This window comes from Argiope bruennichi, chromosome 6 (genome assembly GCF_947563725.1).
Source record: "Argiope bruennichi chromosome 6, qqArgBrue1.1, whole genome shotgun sequence".
In the NCBI taxonomy this organism is placed as follows: domain Eukaryota; kingdom Metazoa; phylum Arthropoda; class Arachnida; order Araneae; family Araneidae; genus Argiope; species Argiope bruennichi.
The window spans coordinates 36,587,131-36,610,551 of NC_079156.1; the positions used below are offsets into that span (position 1 = coordinate 36,587,131).

A 23,421-nucleotide genomic window follows, 5' to 3' on the forward strand; every position below is an offset into this window, starting at 1 on the left:
AACAAAATTTTTCGAATCTTTCAATGCGATGAAAAAGATTTTGCTCATAACAAAATTTTTTGAATCTTTCAATGCGGAAAAAAAAAAAAAAAACATTTTCTTAGCATTGATACATAGTTTGTATTCATCAGATCAATAATGCAGGCTTTAAATTTGGAATGAATAATTTAACGATCACTTTAAACGACATTTGCTTCAAATGAATATAATTTATCGTCACATGGCAATTATTGTTAAATATTTTTGAATAATTTCTCTTATATCAGACATTCATAAATACTTTCCTAGATGAACAAACTGATAGAGTATATCCAAATTTCTATTTTCGCGCCCCAATCTTTTAGAATCCAATGCAAATAATGCAATGAAAATGGACTGAAAGGACATCCGACTTTTCAGTTTATAAAATGCCAAAACTGATCATTTTTTCATTTTGACAAAAAAATTTGGGGATGCCATCACTTCACTGACATGGAATGATTGTCTAAGTCTATTAATACATAAGATAATTTGTCATATTTTTAATATTATAATTTCTCATATATAAGCAAAACAAAAAATAAGCATCTTAAATATGAATATTTTATTTTCCAATACACAAAAACATTTCTCAGTACATATCAAAAATACACAGGAACAATCAAAGTGACAACAATATAGGAACTTCTGAACCACATCTGTGGCCACAAATCTCAGTTGTACATTTTAGCAAAATGGAATATCCATCTTAAAAATGTGACTATCAAAATATTTTTTTAAAAAAATTATCACATTTGTGTCTTTGGTTTTTCTAGCACATATAGAAAATAAACTAACTAACAAATTAATTTAACAAATAAACAAACAAAAGAAATTATGAGCACCTCAAACAATTTATTACAGAAAAAGAAGCCTAAAAAATTGTTTTAAAATATAATTTTTGCATTCTTTTTTTTTAATTATGTAAAGCTTAATCGTATTGACTAACTGGAATAAATTGTCCCTAATGCATATAATATAAACAAAGACATAATTTTTATTTGAATATAATCCAACAGATTATCTCTTTTTAACAGAATAATTTTTTCCTTCTAAATCACGATTAGATAATATAGCATAAAAGTAAAAAAAAAGGCCAAAGTAATGAAAAAGTATGCATAATGCAAGTATAATAACTGGTATGCAAAGATATCAGGGAAGAATAACAATATTTTTTCAAAGAATGATATACTTTAATTAGTAATGAAATAAATGTAAAAAAAACTAAATAGCATTTTTTATCATTGTAATTTTAAGTTAATAGTTGATTTTAAATTTTATATGAAGATTCTAAGTTATAAGAAAGATTTACTTAGTAGCAATTTCATGATACAAATAACACAAAATCTAGTTTTGATTGCAATTTAAAGAAAAGCAAAGAAATAGATCAGCAAAAAACCATATAAAAAGATGCATACTTTATGGAAGAGATTTTAACACTCTTGAATTCAAGAGGGTATACTAGAAATCATTTTAAGCTATTCACTTAGAGTTATCACCAAAAATAATAATTTACAAAGTACTTTGTTGAACTAGATAGATTATGCATTCATGTCAAACAGTATATAAAATACGTTAAATTAAAAGAAATCATAAAAAAATATATTTATATAGTAAATGGAATGGAAATTTATTTGGTGAATTTTTGCCCCCCCCCATTGCTATTCAAAAACATTAACTAAATAATGGCACAGTTAAATGCTTTTAAATATCACAGTCCAAGTTTTTAATTCAAAGCTGAACTTTTCTGTAATAATATAGCCTCTTACATACTCACAGATGCATATATTTAAAATGAAGGTGGACTCATCTGATGGATTTCTAAAAAGTGATTTATATTGTCATTGTAATAAATCTTGAGATGGTTTTGAATGTCTTTGGTTGCTAAGTACAAGTGTTCTTTGAGAGAATTTGCCATCTTATAATTAGTTAGAAGAGTGGTAAAAAAGTAAACACTTTGCTGCTCTAATCTTGTACTTGCAGCATCAGAGAATTCAAGTAAACTAAATGTTTTAGATGCAGGATGAAAAGAAGTAGTATCCCTAGAGTTTTCCTCCGATATGATTTCTAACAAATCAAATGTCGGTTTATGCACAGTCCTTCTAGATGCCCTATTGGGTTCGATTTTATTCTTTCCAATATCAATATCATTAATAAGGGAATCAATAAGCTTATCACAGCAGGAATCATTTTCTGTAGAAATGTTCTTCGAAAGGGAAATTTTAAAATATTCTTCACTTGCAGGATCAAAATGATTCAAGTTTTCTATATCTGTATTAGAAGTAGCATTGAAACTGACAATTCCATTATTAGTAATATTAAAAAATTTAGATTTTTGTAGGATATACTGACGCTGTTCCAATTCTGTCAATATCTTCAAAGAATCTCTGTTTTGCTTTTCCAGTAACTCAAATAATTTGCAATGGTGTAAAGGCCCAGACAGAACTAAAGTAGAAGCAATAATTAATAAATCTTTTTCTTCCTCACTCAACAAAGATTTTGAAGAAAGAGCATCATTGTTCGTAACATCACCAGATTTTGAAAGCAAACGTCTTCTTTCACTACGATCCAAATCCCGAAGATCATCCAAAACATGCAAAATAATTACATCAGCACAATCAGACATAATTTTATCAGATTGGCCATTTAAAAATGCAATAGACTCATTATAGAGCTCACGTTTTAATTTAAGGTTATTCTGTTTAGATGGTTTATTATTTACTTCACCGGATTGCCGTTCACAAATTTTTGATTGTTGAATAATTTGAATATTTTTAAATGCAACAGAATTCAATAAGGGGGAATTCCTAATAACCACATCAGCAGATATAGCATTGACAGGTAGAATTTTAGAATTTTGATCAACTATATATTGTAGATTCAATTTCACATAGCCATCTGAATTCAAAGAAAATAAATCTGTTCTTTCAGAGAAATATTTGTGAATATCAGAACATGTTACAACAGAAGTTGGTTTAGCTCTCTGATAATGTGCATACATATTAAATATTTCTTGATAATGTATCTTATGCACTTGACCTAAAATAAAACATAGAAATAACATATCTTTTTCATTGTTGTTCAGATTAAATTGAAGAGATAAATAGAAAACTTTAGAAATTTGACCGTTAGAATCCGTGCGAAAACTAGATAGGCTTTCTTTGACAAAAGAATTTTGATCTGAAACATTTAGATTAGCAAAATAAATTTGTACGTCTTTCAATGCATGAAGAATGACACACACTAAATGAGGTTCCAAAACTAACTTAAAATAATTCAAGAGGAAATAGATAGCATCTTTAACTTTTTTACATGCATCATGCATTGTTAACAGTTCTGAACTAGAGTCTTTTATAATGAGACTTTCACCAGGCCTGAAATCAAGAACTTTATTTTCAGTAGTTGATGTAACTTCCAAATTAGGTGCTTCATTATCAAGGTAATTAGATTCTTTTTTATGAATTCCTGATTCAGGGACAAAATTATCACGGTCTGCAACAGATGTCTCTTGACTTGAAGTCATATTTTTGACAACGATCTTTGTTTGAAAAAAACCTGAAAATACCGTTGAATTTATCTCAAAATCTGGAAAATTGCATAATTTCACATAGCCATTGTTAGCAATTGAAAACAGATGTGTTCTCTTCCTGAAGAAACTGAACTGCTCTTTGGCTGCAGGTATAGACAGCTGATTTTGTAAATTTAGGAAAATTTTTTGATTATGCATTTCTTTACACTGACTCAATATGCAACTCATACTTAACAAAATTTTTTCTTCATGTTTTAATTTTACTGTTTTAATTTCATTATTCGACGAGGATAGAGTAATAGAACCATTTTTGCCCAAATAAAAGATATGAAAGCAGTTTTGAAGGAAATCCATTTTCTCATCATTTGATAAACTAATGAACAGTTTGCTGGTATCCAAAATGTGGCACAGAACTTTCAAAAGCAGATTCTCTGCAGTTAAATGAAAGTACTTCAAAAGATGAATAATGCCAGCTTGCATTCTTTTGCAAAGCTTATTAAGAGATTCTTTCATAACTGTGCTAGAATCTTTTGATACATCTGCAGTTTTCATAGAATTATTCTGAGTCACCTTTGATTTAACAGATACATTATCAGTAGTTTTAATTCCAATATTTTTTTCTTCTAAACATATGAATTTTGAGGTTTTAGTTTCACTAGAAGACACATTTTTTGAAACTGCTTCTGTACTGCTTGCTGGTAAAGACTGAATAATTTGTTTTTGTTTGATATTTGGAGAAATGGGTCTTAATTCCATAGCAGAAGTATTATGGTGAGATTCATTTTTCATTGATACTTTATTGTTATTGAGCTGTGATTCATCAGGTTTTTCTTTATTATTCAGTTTTGTTTTGGAATCGTAAGCGTTTGATGTATTCTCCATAATATTTTCTTTATTTTTTATAGGTGAGAATTCTTCAGCCTTTTTCTCCATGCCTTCACCAGCATTTACGTTACAGATCGAAACATTAGATTCTACAAAAGATTCACTGTCTTGAAAAGATTTTCTTTCCAAAATCATTTCTTTCTTATCTTCATATGATAATTCACAAGACTGCTCTTTCATGCCACAGATTTTGGCAGCATTTATGGGAGTAAAGTTGTGAGATATATCTTCATCCACTCTTTTTTTTCTGTTTTTAGAAGATATTCCATTCAATTCCTTTATGTTACTGAGTTTTGAAGATTTACAATCAGTTGTATGATTAGAAATCAGTGAAATATTTTCTGAATCCAGTTTTTTGTCATTCAAAGATTCCAACTCACCGACCTCTTTTACCACTGGATTTGGTTTTGTATCGTTTGATTCAATAACAGTCTGACAATTATTTTTAAAATCAAATTCTTTCAGCAATAAAGGATTATTAGTTTCTTCTTCTAAATATTTCAGTCTGACATCAAATGCACCATCATTATTTTTAGTAAGTGGTTGTACATCAGTCTTTTTCAAATTGTTATTTAATTGGTATTTAAATTCAGCTATAGAATTGAAAATTTGAGATTTACTTTCCACATCTTTTTTATTGACACTCTTGTTGCTGCTGTCAGTCACTGAAAATTCCAACTTAGCTGAGGAACTAAGGGTTTGAAATTCAAGATCTGAAATTTCTTCTTCATTTGTAGATATGGATTTATCAACTTTCTCCTTCTGGCAGAATTTTGAAGTCGTCAACTGAAAAGTAGTATTGGGAGTTTGAAGTTTATTTTCTGTATTATAGTCACAACTGATAGGTAATTTATCAGTCTTTTCTTCTATATTGTTCAATTTAGAACCATTGGATTCAGTTCTAGGGCAGAAAGTCTGATTAGAATTGCTTGCAATTTTGGGGCCAATAAGCTTATCGGCTAAGCGATTGAGATTTGAAAGGTTTAACTTTGTTGTAGATGTGTGTACCTGCACATCATTTCCCAAAACTTCTCTCTCTTCATCCACAGATTTTTTATTATTTTTTTCATAATTTCTGACTTTCCAAATTCTTAAATCAGCAGCTAAAACTCTTCTTTTTAATTCCAAACTAGGAAAAGGAAGAAGCTTTACATATCCATCTTCCATGGAAAAAAGGTGATCTTTTCTATTAATATATATATAAAAATCTGTCTGCTTGTGATTTAACATGTTTTTCTTAATGGCTCCAAGTTTTTCAAATAATTTAAGATAGTCCAATTTTTTTTCACGAGCAATTATGCAGGCCATAAGTAAAAGAGTTTCTTGTTCTTCATTCAATGGGTAATTTTCTAAAAAAAACTCATCCAACTTACTAGATTCCTTTTTAAAAGTCAACTGGATAAAAACTTGATTTAATATACTTATCTGAGTATCTTTAGACAAAGATAAGAATTTGCTTCTAATTTCATTCATTACTTGGAATACTACGCATACAAGATGCCAATCAACTTTTACATCTGAAGACTTTTGTAAGAATATAATACTGCTGTTCAATTCTCCATAAATTTCAGATGCATTCTTTGGCCACAAGAAAGTCTTTGCAAAAAATGATTCCATTTGCAAGCGGATGGAATGAAGCTCATTTTTTGAAACTTCAGATTTATTATTTCCTTTATAATTCAGTCCTGAAGGCATTAACTGGGATTTGGAATTGGATATTTGCAAATTATCACCAAACATTTCCTTATTATTTTTTTTATTTGTTTGTTGATTGGATACTTGTCTAGAATTAATGTGTTTCCAAACTTTTAACTCAGCTTCAAGAACTTGCGATTTTAGTTTCAGATTTGGAAAAGGATGGAGTTTCACAAATCCAGCTTCAATAGAAAAAAGGTTATCTCTTTTTAAAAGATATTGATATTTATCAGAATCATTCAGTTCATAATTACGAAAGTCATTTTTAAGCATTTCAAATTTTTTAAAAAGTTGAATATAGTCTATCTTTTTCTCATGGGAAAGTATGCATGTGATAACTAATAAATTTTCTTGTTCTTCAGTTAATTCATATTTGCCTAAATATGATTTCTCTAAGTCATTTAACTTTTTCTCAGAAGGAGAAAAATATTCAAATATTTTCTTTAATACACATGACTGATCATCTTTTGATAAAAGAGAGAATTTATTTCTAACATCATTCATGACTTGAAATATAATACATACAAGTAGCCAGTTAACTTTTGTATCATAATATTTCAATATTGATGTGATACTTTGTATAATTTCAACAAGAATCTCAGCAACATTCTTCTGGGACAATATATGCTGATCATGCAAAATATCACAAGAATCATAAGTTTCTTCAGTACTTGCTTTCTTCACAAAAGTAGTTGCAGAACAAGAATTCTTCGTTGAAACAGGTAAGTTAACATTAAATGTTGTAGCTTTTTTTATAGTTTTACTCTGAATAAATTTTGACTTTTCTATATTTTTAATTACCTTTTCAGTTTCAGAAGAATTTGAAGACGAAGCAACACATTTCTTCTGATCTGCCAAATGGTCATGTAATGTATTACAAGAATTATGAACTGCCAAGATACTTGTTTCCTTAGCCAAAGTATTTGCAGATAAAAATTTCATTTCTGGAACAGGCAGATTTATATTAAAAGGTGCAGGTTTTGATATCACATCACTTTGAATAAATTTTAATTCCTCTTTATTTTCAATTTCAATCCTGGGATTTGAAGAAAGAGCAATACTTTTCACACGGCTTACAGGTTTTCTTACATATTTTGTCTTGGTGGCACAATCTTCTGTATTGGTTACTTCGCACTTTGATGAAAACCACTCTTTGCTAGGAATAAACATATTTGAATTAAATTTTGAAACAAAAGCTGTTTTTTCAGAGTATTCCATACGCTCATCTTTTTCAGTAATTTTGCAGATATCCTCTGTTTCACAAACATCTGGAACAGCTGCAGCTCCCTCAAGTTGCAGGATACCATCTTCAATACTACCACATGTATTTTTTGATTGATCATTCTTAATTATGAACCAATCTGTATTAGGAGAAAAATTATTTGCATTGAATTTACTTGTTGCTTCAACAAAATCACTTTCTTTATCTTTAACTTTCTCATTCAGAGAATAATTTTTATTAATATTTTGAATTTCAGTTTTATTAGAGGAGAAAGTATGATATTTATCAAACTGTGTACTGCCTGCCAATAGATTAGTTTCTTGGGTTTCGAAAATCTTATCTAGGTTTTTTTTGGCTTTGTTTTCACAAACGTGTTCAGACTGTGAGATACTTGAATGAACATCTGAAAACTGGTCAGTCTGACTCCTTTTCTTTGTAACAGCAGACTGAGAGTTATTTTCAGATCTGACATGTATAATATCCTCTGTTGAAGAAAAGCACCTTAATATTGCACTTGAGTCTAAATTAATATCTGGACAATTTATAAGTGATACATACCCATCATTGTCTATATGAAATATATCTTTCCTCTTCTTGAAATAACGAAATTTTGCAGAAGCATCAAATTTTTTCTGTTGTAAAATTAAATCATATTTGCTGAGTTCCTGAAATATTTTTAGGAAATGCATCTCCTTTTGCTCAAATACAATAAAAGATATTAAAAGTTCTTCTTTTTCCCCTTCTACTAAGCAAGATTCATAAAATGTGCTACAAGAAAATATCACACCGTCTTCGTTTACTTTAAAAGCTGAAAAACTTTTTTTCAATAAGGCAATTTTGTCATTAATTGATGAATTATGGAAGATTTCATGATAATCCAATACTAGAAATAAAACTTGTAGAAATTTACTTTCTATATTGAGAGTAAAATATTGTAAGAGATACAAAATGCCATCTTGAATTTTTTTATTTAAAGGATATTTGGATTCAGTTGGTCTATTGTGTATTTCGATGCCAGAGTTAGAATCTCGAAATGCTTTCTGCTTGATATCTGATGGAACAGAATTAACACAGTCTTGTAATTTAACATCAGGCAAATCAAAAGAATGAGAAAGTATTACATAGCCTTTAGGCTTTCTTGTAAAGTATTTAGGATATTTTCCAAGAAAACCATAGAATTGACTACATGTTAACTTATTCCTTCCAAGTTGGTGTTTGTTCAACTCATTTAGTATTGTTTGATAATGCGTTTCACCATTGACAGCCAAAAAGCAAGTTATAAAAAGAAACTGTTTTTTGTTCTTTGATACAAATGAATGCAATTCATTGAATGATGTTAAGTACATACAACCATTTGGATCCATAAAAGTCTGTGGGATACTTTTGAAAATTGTATTTTGTTCTTCAAGAGGTAACTCACTTAAGAATTTTCCAACATCTGTCAGTACAAATGAAATAATATGTTTCATAGTTACACAGTGTACTGAATTGAAGAATGTGAGAAGAAAAGACACAGCTCCACATAATTTTTTATATTCTGCTACAGTTGCATATGGAACATTGTCTTTACTGCTGTTTTTCTCACTCATACTACAGGATTCTTGGAAGGAACTCTTAATTTGGCTCAAATTATTGCTATTAAAATTTGCACATATAGGGTGATTCACAGAAAGTTTGAGATCATGTGTGTTTTTAGTTTTCACAATTTCAGAAAAAAAGCTCGTCACCATATTAAGTTGAGGTAAAGGACATAAAACTATATATCCATCAGAACCAATTTGAAATATACCTTCAGCTGCTTTGAAATATCGGAATCTCATAGAATCTGAAATTGCAAGCTTTGGTACTTTACCAGTATCTTCAAAATACTTATCAATGGCTTGACGATAATGCATTCTACCAGATTTAGAAATAAGACATGCAAAATAGAGGAATTCCATTTCCTTTTCAGACAAATGTTTAATTTCATATTGATTACCAGCACAAGAAATGATATTTCTTTCATCAACAGTGAAGGGAGAAAAAATAACTTTTATAAAATCAATTTGATCCAGAGCTGTTAAATTTAAGAAATGAACTTTGGCATCAATCAGTACATGGAGAATTATTCTTAAAGGGCGAAGAGTCACTTTTAGCTGAAAAAATTGTAAAAGGAAGGCAATGCTAGAACTTACTCTTTCAGTTATTGAGTATTTATCTGAAGTAATAAAACAGTCTTTAGACGGGGGTTCACTGTCCATGAAAGTATCATTTTTATATTCATAATAAGGAAGTATAAAACCAGCAATTACATCTAATTCTCCTTTTTTATTTACAATAAAATATTGAGGAAAATCTTTAAAATATTTTAACTGATCTTGAGCAGGCAATTCTGAGAATGTATTACTAAGTGTTTCTGGTGCACGTGTCTTTAATTCTTCAATCACCTTTTCAAAATGAGTCTTGCCACAGAAACCTAAATAATATACAACAAAAAGATTAAGCATTTCTTCTTTTGTTACAAAACTTGTATCAAAATTGCAATCTTCACGAAAGTGAAGAAATCCATTCTCGTCCATTGATGTAAATGGGACCTTTTCAAATATTTTTTGCAATCTGGAGAGTGAAAGTTTTCTTAGAACATTAGCCACATCTTCCATTAAGAAAAAAATACATTCTTTAATTTCGAGATAATGAAGTGGGTTAAAACAGCTTGTAAGATATGTTGCAGAAATATAAAATTTTTTGCATATAGAACGATTTGAGGTCACAGTATTATCTTCATCATTTAGTTCATTTGCACTTGTTAAAATTTGTACTGCTTGTGAAAGATAAGAAGAATCAATGTCAGTGTATACTGGTTCTATCTGAAGGGGCAATTGTTTCCTTTTAAGTTTTTGATAATCACATTTATAAGAAGAATATTCTTCATACAGGCTGACAAAATTATCTTGATGAACTTGAAAATAATCGTCATGCTTTTTCAACCATGCTAAATGTTTAGAATCTGAACATTCACCAGATACAAGATAACATTCATTCTTTGCAAAGCTTTCTATTTCTTCGAACAATTTTTTAAAATGAGTACGGCCATGAAGACTTAAGTAATACACAACTGCTAGCAAACACTTTTCTTCAGAAGACACACGCTTTGAACCAACTTTGCGTGAAGTTGTTAATGTTAAAACACCCGACTCATCAACACTTACATTGCGAATGTTCCTTATAAATTCCTTTTCTTCTTCAGCTGATAAATTAAGCATATATTGAGCAACATCTTCAAAAACAAATGTAACAACTTTCTTAATTTCCAAGAAATGCACAGATCCAAAACACTGCATAATAAAACGAGCTGAGCTGCAGAATTTTTTGCACGCATAAATTTTCAAAGAGTCAAATGACATAGCTTTGGAGATAAAGTTCTCTTGTACTATAAAATATGTTGGCTTATTTTTAAAAAAATCAAGTTTTTGAGAAGCAGTTAAAGATTTGCACCATTTTTGGATTTCATCACTAGAGATAGTAGACAGGAAACTAAACAAATCTTGAATATGAAGTTGATCATGTTCTTCTAATTTGTTTAGAGTCACAGAAATGATTTTCCATTCCAGTTCTAAAGTGTTCCATTTTAGAAAAGTATGACCAGCCATATTATTTGAATATAAAATATGAGATGTGCAAGAGGAATAATTTGGTACTTGCTTCCTCGTCTGTTCAAAAAATGTTCATTTCAAAGGCTTCTTTTTCTGTATTTTTGTCAATTTTGTGCAAAGACAGCTTCAATATATTTATGAAAATTGATACAAATATACACACAAAAGTCTACTCATTTATGATGCCACTACATTACAGATTTGTACCTGTAAAAGAAAAGAGAATAATTAATTCTATCTCCATAAAAATTTTTTGATGAAAACATTAAAATTTTCAAGTTTTTTATATTAATCAAATAAAATTAAATATGAATGTATCAGTTGAAATTTCTTATAAATTAATGATTTCAATTAATTCTTACCCATGATATGCATGCTATTTCTAGAACTTGCCCAATTTAATCATATGATGAAAGAGTTAAGAGGAATTAAATGTTTTATTTCTGTTTTGCCTGACTTTTTTTCTTTAATTTTCATTGATTTAATTTATCACTTTTCCAAGATATGGCATTAAAATTCAATAAGAAAAGTTTGTATTTTCCTGCATTTTAATGGCCCAAGCAGTGTCTTTACATTTAATTCCCATTCCACCCTCCTCTAAACCTTTTATGCAACATACATGGGTCACTACTTCCTTAATCCTGCTGACCATATGAAATATATCTCTGGGATCATAATAATATTACCAAGAATCCGTTTGTTAGGACTCTTTGTGAACAATAAAAGAGATTGCATTCTCTTTTATTGTTCATTGTAGTTATTATTTTGAGAAAACAGTTTTTTTTTTTTTTTTTTGCTATATCTAGATTTAGATAATGGAATCTTTTGTGTCTTTCTAGAAAATTTTATTCATGATGGCTTTCTGCTATTTGACTTTTCCCTGACATTGCTAGGTTTTTAAAGAAATTTCTCTGACTATATTCTTATGTTTCTAATATCTTCAGAACAATGTCACTTTATTTTATTCTCTCTAATTATTGCACAATATGGCCTTAACTGTATTTGAAAAATTGTTTTACTCTTTTAACTAAAATCAATACAAAATGTTTAGAAAAACAACAAAATTATTTTCACTTATTAAATCTGACATAAGCTTCAATTATGCAAAACCCTTCCCTTTTTTTTTACAAATATATTATACTCTATTTCACCCCAACTTGGCAGGATTGTAAAAGGCAGAAAATGTGGTGCTCCGTTTTGGGAAAGAGTTCCCCATCAATTTTGACTTTAAAATAGCTAAAATGCGCAGAAATTTATCAAATAATATTATAAATTACAGAAATCCGTTTTATATCAGTATGTATTTAAAATTATTCTCAAGTTAGAAGTGCTTATCTGTTAAGTATTTTGTAAATAATGCGAACGAATAAAACCAAAAGATTGACATAATGAATTCCACTTTGGCTATAACCGGTCTTCAAGGTCAAATATTTCGGCGTTTTTCTTGTACGTAACGTCCAACTTTGGTTCATTTAGTTCACAAGCGTTATTATCACCCGTACTTTTTTATTCACGCTTTTTTACCGGCTGATATTTTTGATACTGTTAATCACATTAGTAGTTATTAGTTTTGATTGTTGAATATTTATTCAATTTGTAATTTCTATTCCCTTCTAAAATGTCTGAAAAAGTTATCACCGACTACGCTGTACACACTTTCAAGACGTGTGAGACCAACAATAAGTGCAGCACGCAGAAACACATTAAATGTTTATTCTCAACTCCGAGAAGAAAATCCTCAAGATTCTATCAATCAAATCGTCGATAAAGTTTTGCATCTTACATGTGTTTCGCAAAGATTAGTTTTCCGTTTGAATAAAGAAATAAAGGCATTCAGTCCTTTAAGTACTCCTGGAAAGAAGCGACCATGCTCAGTAGGTAAACATTCAAATCTTGTAAAATATGATGATTTTACATTATCCTGTATTTGACGAAAAATCCATGCACTTTTTTGTAGAAATGAGATCCCAACATTAGATAAAGTTTTAAAAGATGTGAACGATGATACAGATATCTTTTCGAAAAACATTAGCCGAACTACGCTTTACAGAATATTGAAAGATTTGGGGTTTTCTTTTGAAAAACAATGAAACGAAATGAAATAAGGAAAAAAATTAATTCTTTGATTTAAAATGATAATATAATAAAGTTAATAAATATTTACTATTTAACGAAAAATTTGCAAGATAAAGTTTCGCCAGCGATCTGCATGTCTAGTAACTTTGTACTTTAAAGTAACCCAATTCTCCTGACAACGACTGGGATTCGGCATACCTAGAATATATACTACTACCAAGTTAAGGTGGACAAAATATAACCCACACGGGAAGATACATACCCATCTAGATCAACGTTTGGCCAACCAGTCATATCTCAGAAATGTTTATCAAATTTACTCATGCAAAATGCAGTAAAAAATATATGCACATTGGTAGTGTGCTTAAGAAAGAAATGATTTGTTTTCTTCCAGTGGTGTCACTCCTATCCATATTGTTTACCAACATGCCAATCAGAATTGAACAATAATTTTACTAACAGAAAAAAATTAATTTAGAAATATAAAATGCTATATATGCATCAAAATAACAAAAATTCTTCAATTATATCAAAATTTCATTGAATTTTCGCTTATCAACTATAATAAAAAAATTGCTTGCCAGTTGGCCAAATGCTTAATCCATAAAATAGAGAGAGAGAGAGAACTAGAAAATTGGTCAATATCAATTTTTTTCTTCATTGTGTAAAACGAAAAATGTGTTAGAGGCATAAATTTAAAAAAGATAGCTTGAAAGAATGTTTCATATACCATCAAAATGTATAAGAAAAGTGCTGCACTTCTCTTTTTGAAAAAAAATGAGAAAATTACAAAAGAAATGTGTACCTATAATGTATCAAACAAATAAATTTCTTGTCTTTAATATTATTTTTAAATTATAGAGCAGTTTGTTGAATGTATGGTGATTTTTAAACACAAAAAAAAAATGAAAAAAAAAAAAAAATGTTAATACATAGGCTGTCACAGATGCCATTTGACTTACAGCAACTATTTAATTAAAAGACTATTATAAGATAGCAGGAAAAGTGGTATTTAATTAGAATATACGAGTCACAGTCATCAAAATTTTAAGTGGCTAAAAAATAAAAACTGAATGGATTTATCAAAATATTCCCAGAAAAGGAAAGCCAGTAATTGAACTATTAGTTCTAAGAGTTTTAGAAATTTTGCTAATGAAGAATAATATTTTTTTAGAAATTAAAAACTAATGTCAATAAAACAGTTAAAATTTACATCAAAAGATTCAATCTAATACCGTAAAACTTAAATTTCCATTAAATATCCTAGAAGGTTTCCTTCAGTTAATAGAATTTATACACATATATGTAAATATTCTGGACAAAATATTATAAAATCAGAATTTATAGTGGCACTACACAGTAACTGCATTAGACTATATTAAAACAGCAATAAGATGAAAGTCAAGGGAAAATGTTAAACTTTTAGACCAGTATGTATTGCATGTCCTATAAACATTATTATCTACAATATTTCAAACTAGAGGTTTGAATCTTCTTAAAATTTTTCCTAAGAAATGTATTGCTTATTTATCACGTACAAAACCATTTAATGATAAAAAAATAAATTATTTTACATTAACTATGACTAATAAATTTCCCTCATATATTTATATCACATATAAACATTAATCGAAATCTAAATACTTTTAAATGTATAAAGCAAGACTTCAATGGCAACATAATTTATAAATTTTTTTTATGTGTTTTTAATAATATCATTCACAACATGAATAAGAAGAAATTGCTTAAATTATCAATATTTTCTTACATTTCATAATATTAATTTTGTTTACAGTTTTCATTTTTCATAAACAATTAATATTTAAACTTTTTTTTAGTTTAACATAATTTACGGGTTTCCCCCCCCCCATAAAGTAGTCAGGATAATTTTAAATGTAAATAGCTTTAACTGAAAAAATACTCTGTATTTAAAACAATTAAACATATCAGATTAAGCATGTAAATTTAATTTGTCAGTTTTTGCATTTTCTAATTTGAGCAATGAAGTGATTTTTCATAATTTTTTTTTCTCGTATATTCAGATATATAATAATAATAACAACTCTTAAATTTAGGGAAATTTTATTACAAAAAATGCAGACAATATTATCATAAGTTCCCATGAAACATAAAGAACAAACTTCAAAATTTTAGATCAAAATTTCAAAAAATATTAACAATAATCTTCCTCTCACTCTATATATATTACATTCCATTTAGAAGAAGCTATTTTTATTTGTAGAGACTTCATAATTAATGCAAAAAATGCAATAGAGATTAATATGATTTTATAAATTATACACTATTTTGTTTGTTTTTAAAATTAAAATTGAATTACATCAAATTTTACTTTTTTTTTAAAATTACATCCGCAATTTGATTTTAACTATATTTAACAATCAGAATAATCCTCTAAGATATGATAACACAATAAAATGTACAAATCATGAAAAATCGAAGAATAAAAACAGTGAATGCAAAAAATTGATATCTTTTAATTTCTAACTTATTTTGATTAAAAAAAGCAATGAATCCAAGAAGCTAAATCGAACAATTAGTACACAATTGGGTTATCATATATATATATATATATATATATATATATATATATATATATATATATATATATATATAAACATTTCAGAAAAAATTTAAATAATCAATAAAAATAAACAAAGAGGACAGAATGACCTTTTGAATTCTTATCTGATAAACAATGAATGTTCATGTTATTATAAAATATATACATGATTTGAAAGATGAAAAAATTGCATAATTTATTACTAATGTTTTTCAGCTAATGAGAAAAAAAATGTTTCATGTTTAAAAAATGTTTACAAATCAAGACGAGAGCTCTTTAATTTACTAAATGATAAAATTCTATTACAAGTTTGTTTCTGTGATCTTCCTTAATTATTTGGAATTTTTCATAGTGATTTATAAATATTAATCGAAAAAATTAATAAATAATTTATACATTTTCTTTATTTTTTTATTTTAAAAAAGAACTTCTATTAGGTAGACGGTAAGAATGCACACCAATTCAGAAAAGAAGAGAGCCATTTAAAAATTCTTTCAACATCTCACATGCATCATTTTTAATTAATGCCTTCATTAAAAATTTCAGTGGCAGTTTTACTTAATTTTGTCAGTGGAAAATTCAGTTTTTTTTTGTCAGTGGAAAATTCAAAATGCATAAACAGAATATTAATTTATTTAACACTAATTATTTAAAAAATTTAAATAACTAAAATTCTGTTAAATTAAACAGAATAATTTTGACATTTTACAGTTATCAAAATGACAATAATTCATATACTGGTAAAAAAATATTTTGAAAATGGTAAAATAAAAAATAAGACACCAAATTAAAACATTGAATGAAACTTTTTCATCTGTTAAAAAAAAGAATGGGAAATAAATTGTTGATTTATAAATGAAGATATAGAAATAATTTTTAAAAAATACTACAATGAAAATGGAAAAGATCTAAAAGCAATATTTTAACCAGGGTTCCCACTTTTGCTAAAGGGAGAGGAAATCTGAGGGCTTTTTAAGAAACTCAAGGAAATTTAAAGACCACAAAATCATGTATTTTAGATATAAAAATGTAAATGATAAATTCAAATAAAAAATTTTCAGCACCAATGTATAAATATTACTTTTTGATTATTATTTCTCGCTGTTTAAGTAAAGAGTAATAAAGACACCTATTATGACTATTTTGCAATTAATAAACTACAGTTGAAAGTAGGCTTTGAGATCACAATATAAGTGCCCTTACTAGTAAACATATCACAGCTACTGCTAATTTTACATAAATTGCTATCAAATGTTCTCTTTGGTAACACAATCATTCACACTTTCGCAGAAAAAAATTCAATGAAAAGACATTTAATCCCGCAAGAATTTTTAACTTTACTTTTGACTAATGCTTGGCAGAATGAAGGGTGCTAATCAAGAAATCTTTAATTTCATTTAAAAACAAATTTGTTGGAAACTGTGTACAATTAAGATGTTTTAAATTCATATTTTAAGCTGCTTCTTAAAGCTTCATTTCCTATATTTAATTCTGCAGGGGTGTTTGTGGGACCCCAAAAAATCCCCTGAAACTTTTACGGACTTACTACCGGCATTTTGGAGTTTCGAAAAGGGGGGGGGGAGAGAAATGAAAAATTACAATTATGAAATATTGAATGACCTAATTATAAAAGTTCAATGAATTACTTTTTTTGCAAAATTAATAACCATAAATTTTCAAACATATAAACTACTACATTTTATGCAAATATTTTAAATTACCTGAATTAATTCTTTAAAAAAATTATCTAATTTCTGCTGCTTTTTTTTATTTTCTGATGTTTGTGGGCTTGTCTTTCTTTTGTGGTGAACTTCATAATTGCAGGAAGATTGACTTTTATTTTCCTCATTTACAGTTGAAGAAATTTCCTCGAGAACTGCAGATGCAGAGGTAGAAGCAGTTTGCTTTTCTGCTAATGTAGAAGGTTTTTCAGAGACTTTTATAGGTGACTCGTCTGAAATACATGTTTTTAAGTCCTCTTGATATGTTTTCCAACTTCTGTTCATATTCAGTAAGAGATCTTTGTGAATTGGATCAGTCATTGGATTTTTTGAGCCATATTTTTCACATGAGGTTTCTTTAGAAGCCATTAAATCATATTTAATAGTCTGCACTGCATCTAGGGAATCAATCTTAAGAGAGGTTCTATAGTCAGTGACAAGTGTATCCATTAAGTTGAATGCACTTTCCACTAATGGGCCATGGAAGCAGCTAAGGCAGGCTTTGACCAATTTAGCCAATGCAGGATACTTATAATCATTTGTGAAATCATCTTTTAAATTAAAAACTTTAGACCAATATTTATCAATTGTACACTTGACTTGATTTCCACTTTCATCAGATGTGTAGAGCATTTCTTTGGTGATATCAATATCACTCTGGTATAACCTTATTTCAGCTTCTACTTTTGACTTTTCATTATCACTAAAAATATGGGACATAAAAGATGATAATTTTTCAAAAGCTAATATTATACTGGTTTTACCTCTTAGCTCTGAATCTAATGCTGTAAAACTAATTAGATATGAATTTTTAAGGGGTAATTTCTGTTTCATATGCTGAAATTTCAAAATGAAATTCTCTTGCGTACATAAATAAAAAAATATTTCAATAAGAGAAACGAAAAATTTACACGTGCATCAATAAATGAAACGAAAATTTTACACAGCGGAGAAAAAAAAGTAGTAATAGCAAATAGCTAATACGGCGAAAAATCCCCCTTCTCTACTTATTGGCGCCACGCCAGGAGAGATAAGACCTTTGAACCCAGAGTCACGTGATCGCACATCTGGTCGCGAAGTCTCTCCCTTTTTTTTCTGCCGCGCCTACTTGCCGAAAAGAATCCAGAAGAGAATGTCCGAGAAACGGGGGAATGAGTCATAACTCGCAATAAGGAAAGAACAAAAAAGAAGTTTTTTCCCCCTTTTCACGCATTATCACTGCCTTTGGAGAAAGAAAGGAAAAGTTTTCACCACACATGCTGACCTTGCGTTTTCTGCTTTCAAAGCAAACAAAATCGCCCAGATCAAAATAAATAATTCATTATTATTCCTACTTCCTTTTGAACGACGATCCCCGGAATTTCCGGGTATCGAAGTTCAAAATCCCCGGAATTCCGGGGTTTCCCCGGAGCACAAACACCCCTGATTCTGTTACCCAATGAAAATCATTCTTCTTGCTATTTTCAAACAGTTTGTTCACAAACTACTGCAGTGTAGGAAGTGTAACTTTAATTTTTATCTTTTCTATTTAACCTTTTGTCCAGTACAATCTGCCATTTAAGACTTCCAAAAATAATAGCGACTAAATACAGAACATTTTTATGTTACAGCTATTATTGAAAAGACTTATTGAGTGGATTTTTCTATGTCCCTGCTAGTTAGAGTTAAATCTATTTAATTTATAAATTATTTCCTTTTCTTATTTCCATCAATTTAAGATTACTTATTCATGTTTTTGACATATTTAGAGCAAATTCTTTTGTAGTTTGAAAATATTTTATTACATTACTTTTTTTCCCTTCAATTCATTGAAAACCAGATGCTTTTCAATCTCATTATATCTACTAAAAAAAATTCAATTACAGGTCTGGCCTTGATATTAAATTTTCAGACTTTTTTTTTTCTCTACCTCTTACAACTTTCTGATAACTTTCGACTTTTTCAATAATTCGATAAAAACATCAAATTATTGAAAATCGAACACATTTAATCAAAAAGTTGTTAAATTCTATTAAAATGCAATCACATTTTTTCCCCCCTCTTCTAGCAGTAACTTGCAACTTACAAGAACAACTTTCATCCTGTTCTAGCAGGGATGGGTTAACTTGGTTATTACGCTTGGATATAAATAACTCATAAAACTGGCAAGCATTTGGTTGAGAGGCACTTATTTATACAAAGACTTGCCATTCTTGTTTCTAATTTCAGGAGAGAAAAGATTGGCAAATGATAGGATTCCCATATCAAGTCTTTTTCTGTTGAAAAAAATTCTGAAATTTTAAAATTAAAAAAAAAAAACAATTATATTTTTTTATGGTTATAAATATAAAATGCAACTTCTATTCTTAAATAAATTCATTTCCAAAAGATTTGAACAGAATTTTTTCCCTGAGTTTAATGCAAAATTATAATCAGAATTCATGAAAATAAAATACTAAAAATAAATTCTGATTACACTGAAAAAAAATGAACAATGAAACATTTATGAATGCTACTTAAAAATTTCTTAATGAGTGATTCATCTTTTCTGAAATTATGCGTATACAGTAGCCATCAGTTGTTGTGATCATGAATGCAACAAACTAACTATACCAATCAAAACAGCATGGAACGGATCTCCTATATTTAAATATATAAAATCTACCAGTTCTAGTAATCAACATTTATAATTTTCAATTTCGATGGCTGGTTGGGATAGAAGGCTAGCTACAAAATCAAAGGAAAACAAACAAAACATGGTTTTTTCAACATTGTTATCTCTAAAAGAAACCTTTCTCTCTTTATAATATTTAATCTCCTTCAATTAAGTAAATATTAAGCACTATGCATGAAAGACAAATATGATCATCTGAAAGAATATGATCATTTTCTAAAAATAAGTCAGCAGAAATTGAGAGTATGTTGAAAACGTCTTTAATATTTCTTAATTATTGAAATTTAAGAGTGATACTGTATCTATAATTTAAAAGAATGGCAATTTGATATCATATGAGGAGGATGTGGAATATATATTAAAGGGATGATTTATTAAAATGATAGAAAAAAGTGGCATATGATTGAATTGTTTCATCATCAGACTTTAAAATCTCCCCAACAGCATGCAGTATCTTTTGAAAAACATTATTCATATGAAAGATTTATCCAGCGAAAGCTTGATAACACAAACAAGGGGTGGTGGTTCCCCCAAAACTTTCACGGATATTTTAAAATAAATGTGCATTTTTAACCACAATCTATTGGTAACAGTTATAAAAAAGCCTAATTGCATGTGAACTATGAAAATTTTTTTGTTCCTCATTTGCTAGAATGAGGCTAATACACAAGTACCAGAAAAACAAATATGTATTTTGCATACCTTTCTTTAATGAGTAAAATCAAACTTAAAAAAAAAAAAAAAATGCAAGTTAGTCATAAGATGACATTATAATTAAGTTACTACATTTTAAAATTATTGTATTTAGAATCATTTTGACAGTACTGATTAATGAATAGTTAACAGTTTTGGCAGCAGTAGTCCCAAATTTCATTAAGATTTACTCTTTAGATATTAAAATTGAATATCAAACTTCCTTTACCTAAGTTGTTATGCTTTCGAATTACTGTTTATATTATTATATGCATGCAAAAGTGAAGATTGACAGACAGTCACACTTTCGACCGATTTTATTTAAAACCCGATCCATATCTACACTTGAGATGTTAAATCTGTGTACCAAGTTTCATCCATCTAGCTCTTTTCATTTTCTAGTAATAAAATTAACTTATATTCACACAGCTAGACCTCCTCTGAATGGATTTCATTTAAAATTTTATAGAAATCTAAAAGTTTGTTGTAAAGACCATCTATCAAATTTCTGCACTCTAGCTCAAAGAATTTTTGAATTATGATGTTCACAGGAAAAATAATTCCAAAAATGTGTTTTCCAAACTTAGAGAGTTATGAAAAGTTGAGAACTATTGTAATTTTATCTGAATTAAATGGCGATTACAATACTTTCAAAGAGAAAGTATTGTAATCATCATATATGAGAAAAAGTAAAGAAAGTAAAAAAAATAAGTTAGTCTCAATAACTTCAAACAAGAAATCTTAAAAAATTATATACGCATTAATTTTTTCAATAAATCCATTCTGTAATCTTCTAATTAAACAAATGAATAATATAAATAATGCCTATATTTTCTGTTATTTTTTTTTTCTTTCTATGGTATTCTGTATACCTACAAAATTGAATTCAATTAAGACATTTTGATTTGTACTGATTATTTATATGTAGAGTACTTTGACTAGGACTTGAAATGTTTATTATACGTGCCAATTACCACATTATGCTCACCTTTGCAAAGCAATATATATCAAAGATTGAATAAGAAATATAGAATATTTAAAGAAAAGGCACCAATATTTAAAAAAAAATTTCACAGTATATATAATAAAATTAATAACATATTCTAATAATAAAAAAATGATTATATTTTTACACAGAATAAATAAAATGTAAAATATTTTAATTAGTTTAACTTGAAAAAAATTTAACACAAGAAAATTTTAAAATTTCTATACATTGTCTTGACATTATTTCCTATTACATTTCCTTTCTAAATTTAAAATAATCCATATTTTAAGAAAAGAAAAAATTTTATTTACATAAAATGCATATTTTTTTTATACTTCAGATCTGTCAAAAATATTCTTTCTACTTTTAACAGACAACCATTACAATACTAGTTCAATAAATTTATATATCTGCTACAATTTCATTTTGTAAATCGCAACACACTTTAAAATTGAGCAATTTAACAATTCCTAATTTAAACAGATATTTCAAATCAAACATTTACTTTATTTCATATTTCTTATACAAAATTACTGCAGCGTACACATTTTTTTAATAAGATCTTACGATAAAAAATTATATTGGCACTGGCTACTATTAAAAATAATTTTTCAAAAAAAAAATAAAAGCCTGAATAATTTTCTCAAAGGCTGTAAAAAACTTTATTCTAATTCATCTTAAAATAATTCTATTATAACAAATTAAACATAACGTTAAAAAGTAAATAATTAAATGAATTTATGCAAACTAACATTTTTAAGTGAGAGTTAGAACTTGTAATTTATAGAAAATGTGGAAGAATTTAACATGAAAATGAGCAAACTGTTGTAAATTAAAATAAAAAATAATACATGCACTAAATATTAAGCATTCCAAATGATATAGGCCTTTTGACTTTGTTCTCAGAATATATACATAATTAATAATTTGTTAACATTTAAATGCTAATAAATCATATGATAACTCACTGAGAAAATCAAATGAATAATTATATATATTAGACCTTCAAAACTAATAAGTCAAAGGCAATATTAAAACAACATTTAATCTAAGAAAATGAGGATTACAATATAGAAGGGGGGGGGGAATGACATTATTGTTATGTATAGTATGCCATGCATTTTGAGATATTTTTAAATGGGTTTGATACAATTAGAGTGATCTATCTTTAGTTTAGAAATTTTGCTTGAAGGCGAAATCATAATTACCGAAATAAGAAAAAAATGGCATATGAATTTTGAAATATTATGAATCGTATGAAGAAATTCATTTCCAATTAAGGTAAAAATTCAAACAAAGGAATTAATGAATAATTATGTAGATCTTTACCTCGATATGTCTCATAAGTAGAAAAAAGTCAACTTAGTAATATATTATTCAACGCTTTAATTTATCATGTAATAATAATAATATAAATGCACTCAGAATTAAAGTTATATCTTCATATATCTCTTTTTTTTCAAACGTCCCTCTCATTATTTTGAGGTCTGGTTCTTCATTTGCTCACGTTTTTGTTACATTGCTCACTTCATTTCATGATTATTTGACAATATAACAAAACAAAAATATTATATTTCATTAAATTACTGATACATAATATTCTTATTGAGTTTGATTTATGTAAAATAAATTATGTTTATTTTGAAAGAATGAATAGATTTATAATGCATAATTACAGAAAATGATTCCCAATTATTATTATTTTATATTTCTTTTACAAGAACCGCA

The 23,421-nt window shown here is 27.9% G+C and overlaps 1 protein-coding gene across 1 annotated transcript; it reads right to left on the minus strand.

Annotated features, from left to right (window-relative positions):
* Positions 1–1,180: 1,180 nt before the first annotated feature.
* Positions 1,181–23,158, minus strand: LOC129971714 (uncharacterized). Its single transcript, XM_056085691.1, has 2 exons — positions 23,023–23,158; positions 1,181–11,188 (listed from the first exon to the last, which is right to left on the minus strand). The coding sequence occupies exon 2, from the start codon at positions 10,976–10,978 to the stop codon at positions 1,808–1,810; it is 9,171 nt and encodes a 3,056-aa protein (XP_055941666.1). The 5' UTR covers positions 10,979–11,188; positions 23,023–23,158; the 3' UTR covers positions 1,181–1,807.
* Positions 23,159–23,421: the final 263 nt, after the last annotated feature.

Coding starts and splice junctions, on each gene's coding strand:
- LOC129971714 (XM_056085691.1), bottom strand. CDS start 10,978: ATGGCTGGTCATACTTTTCTAAAATGGAACACTTTAGAACTGGAATGG.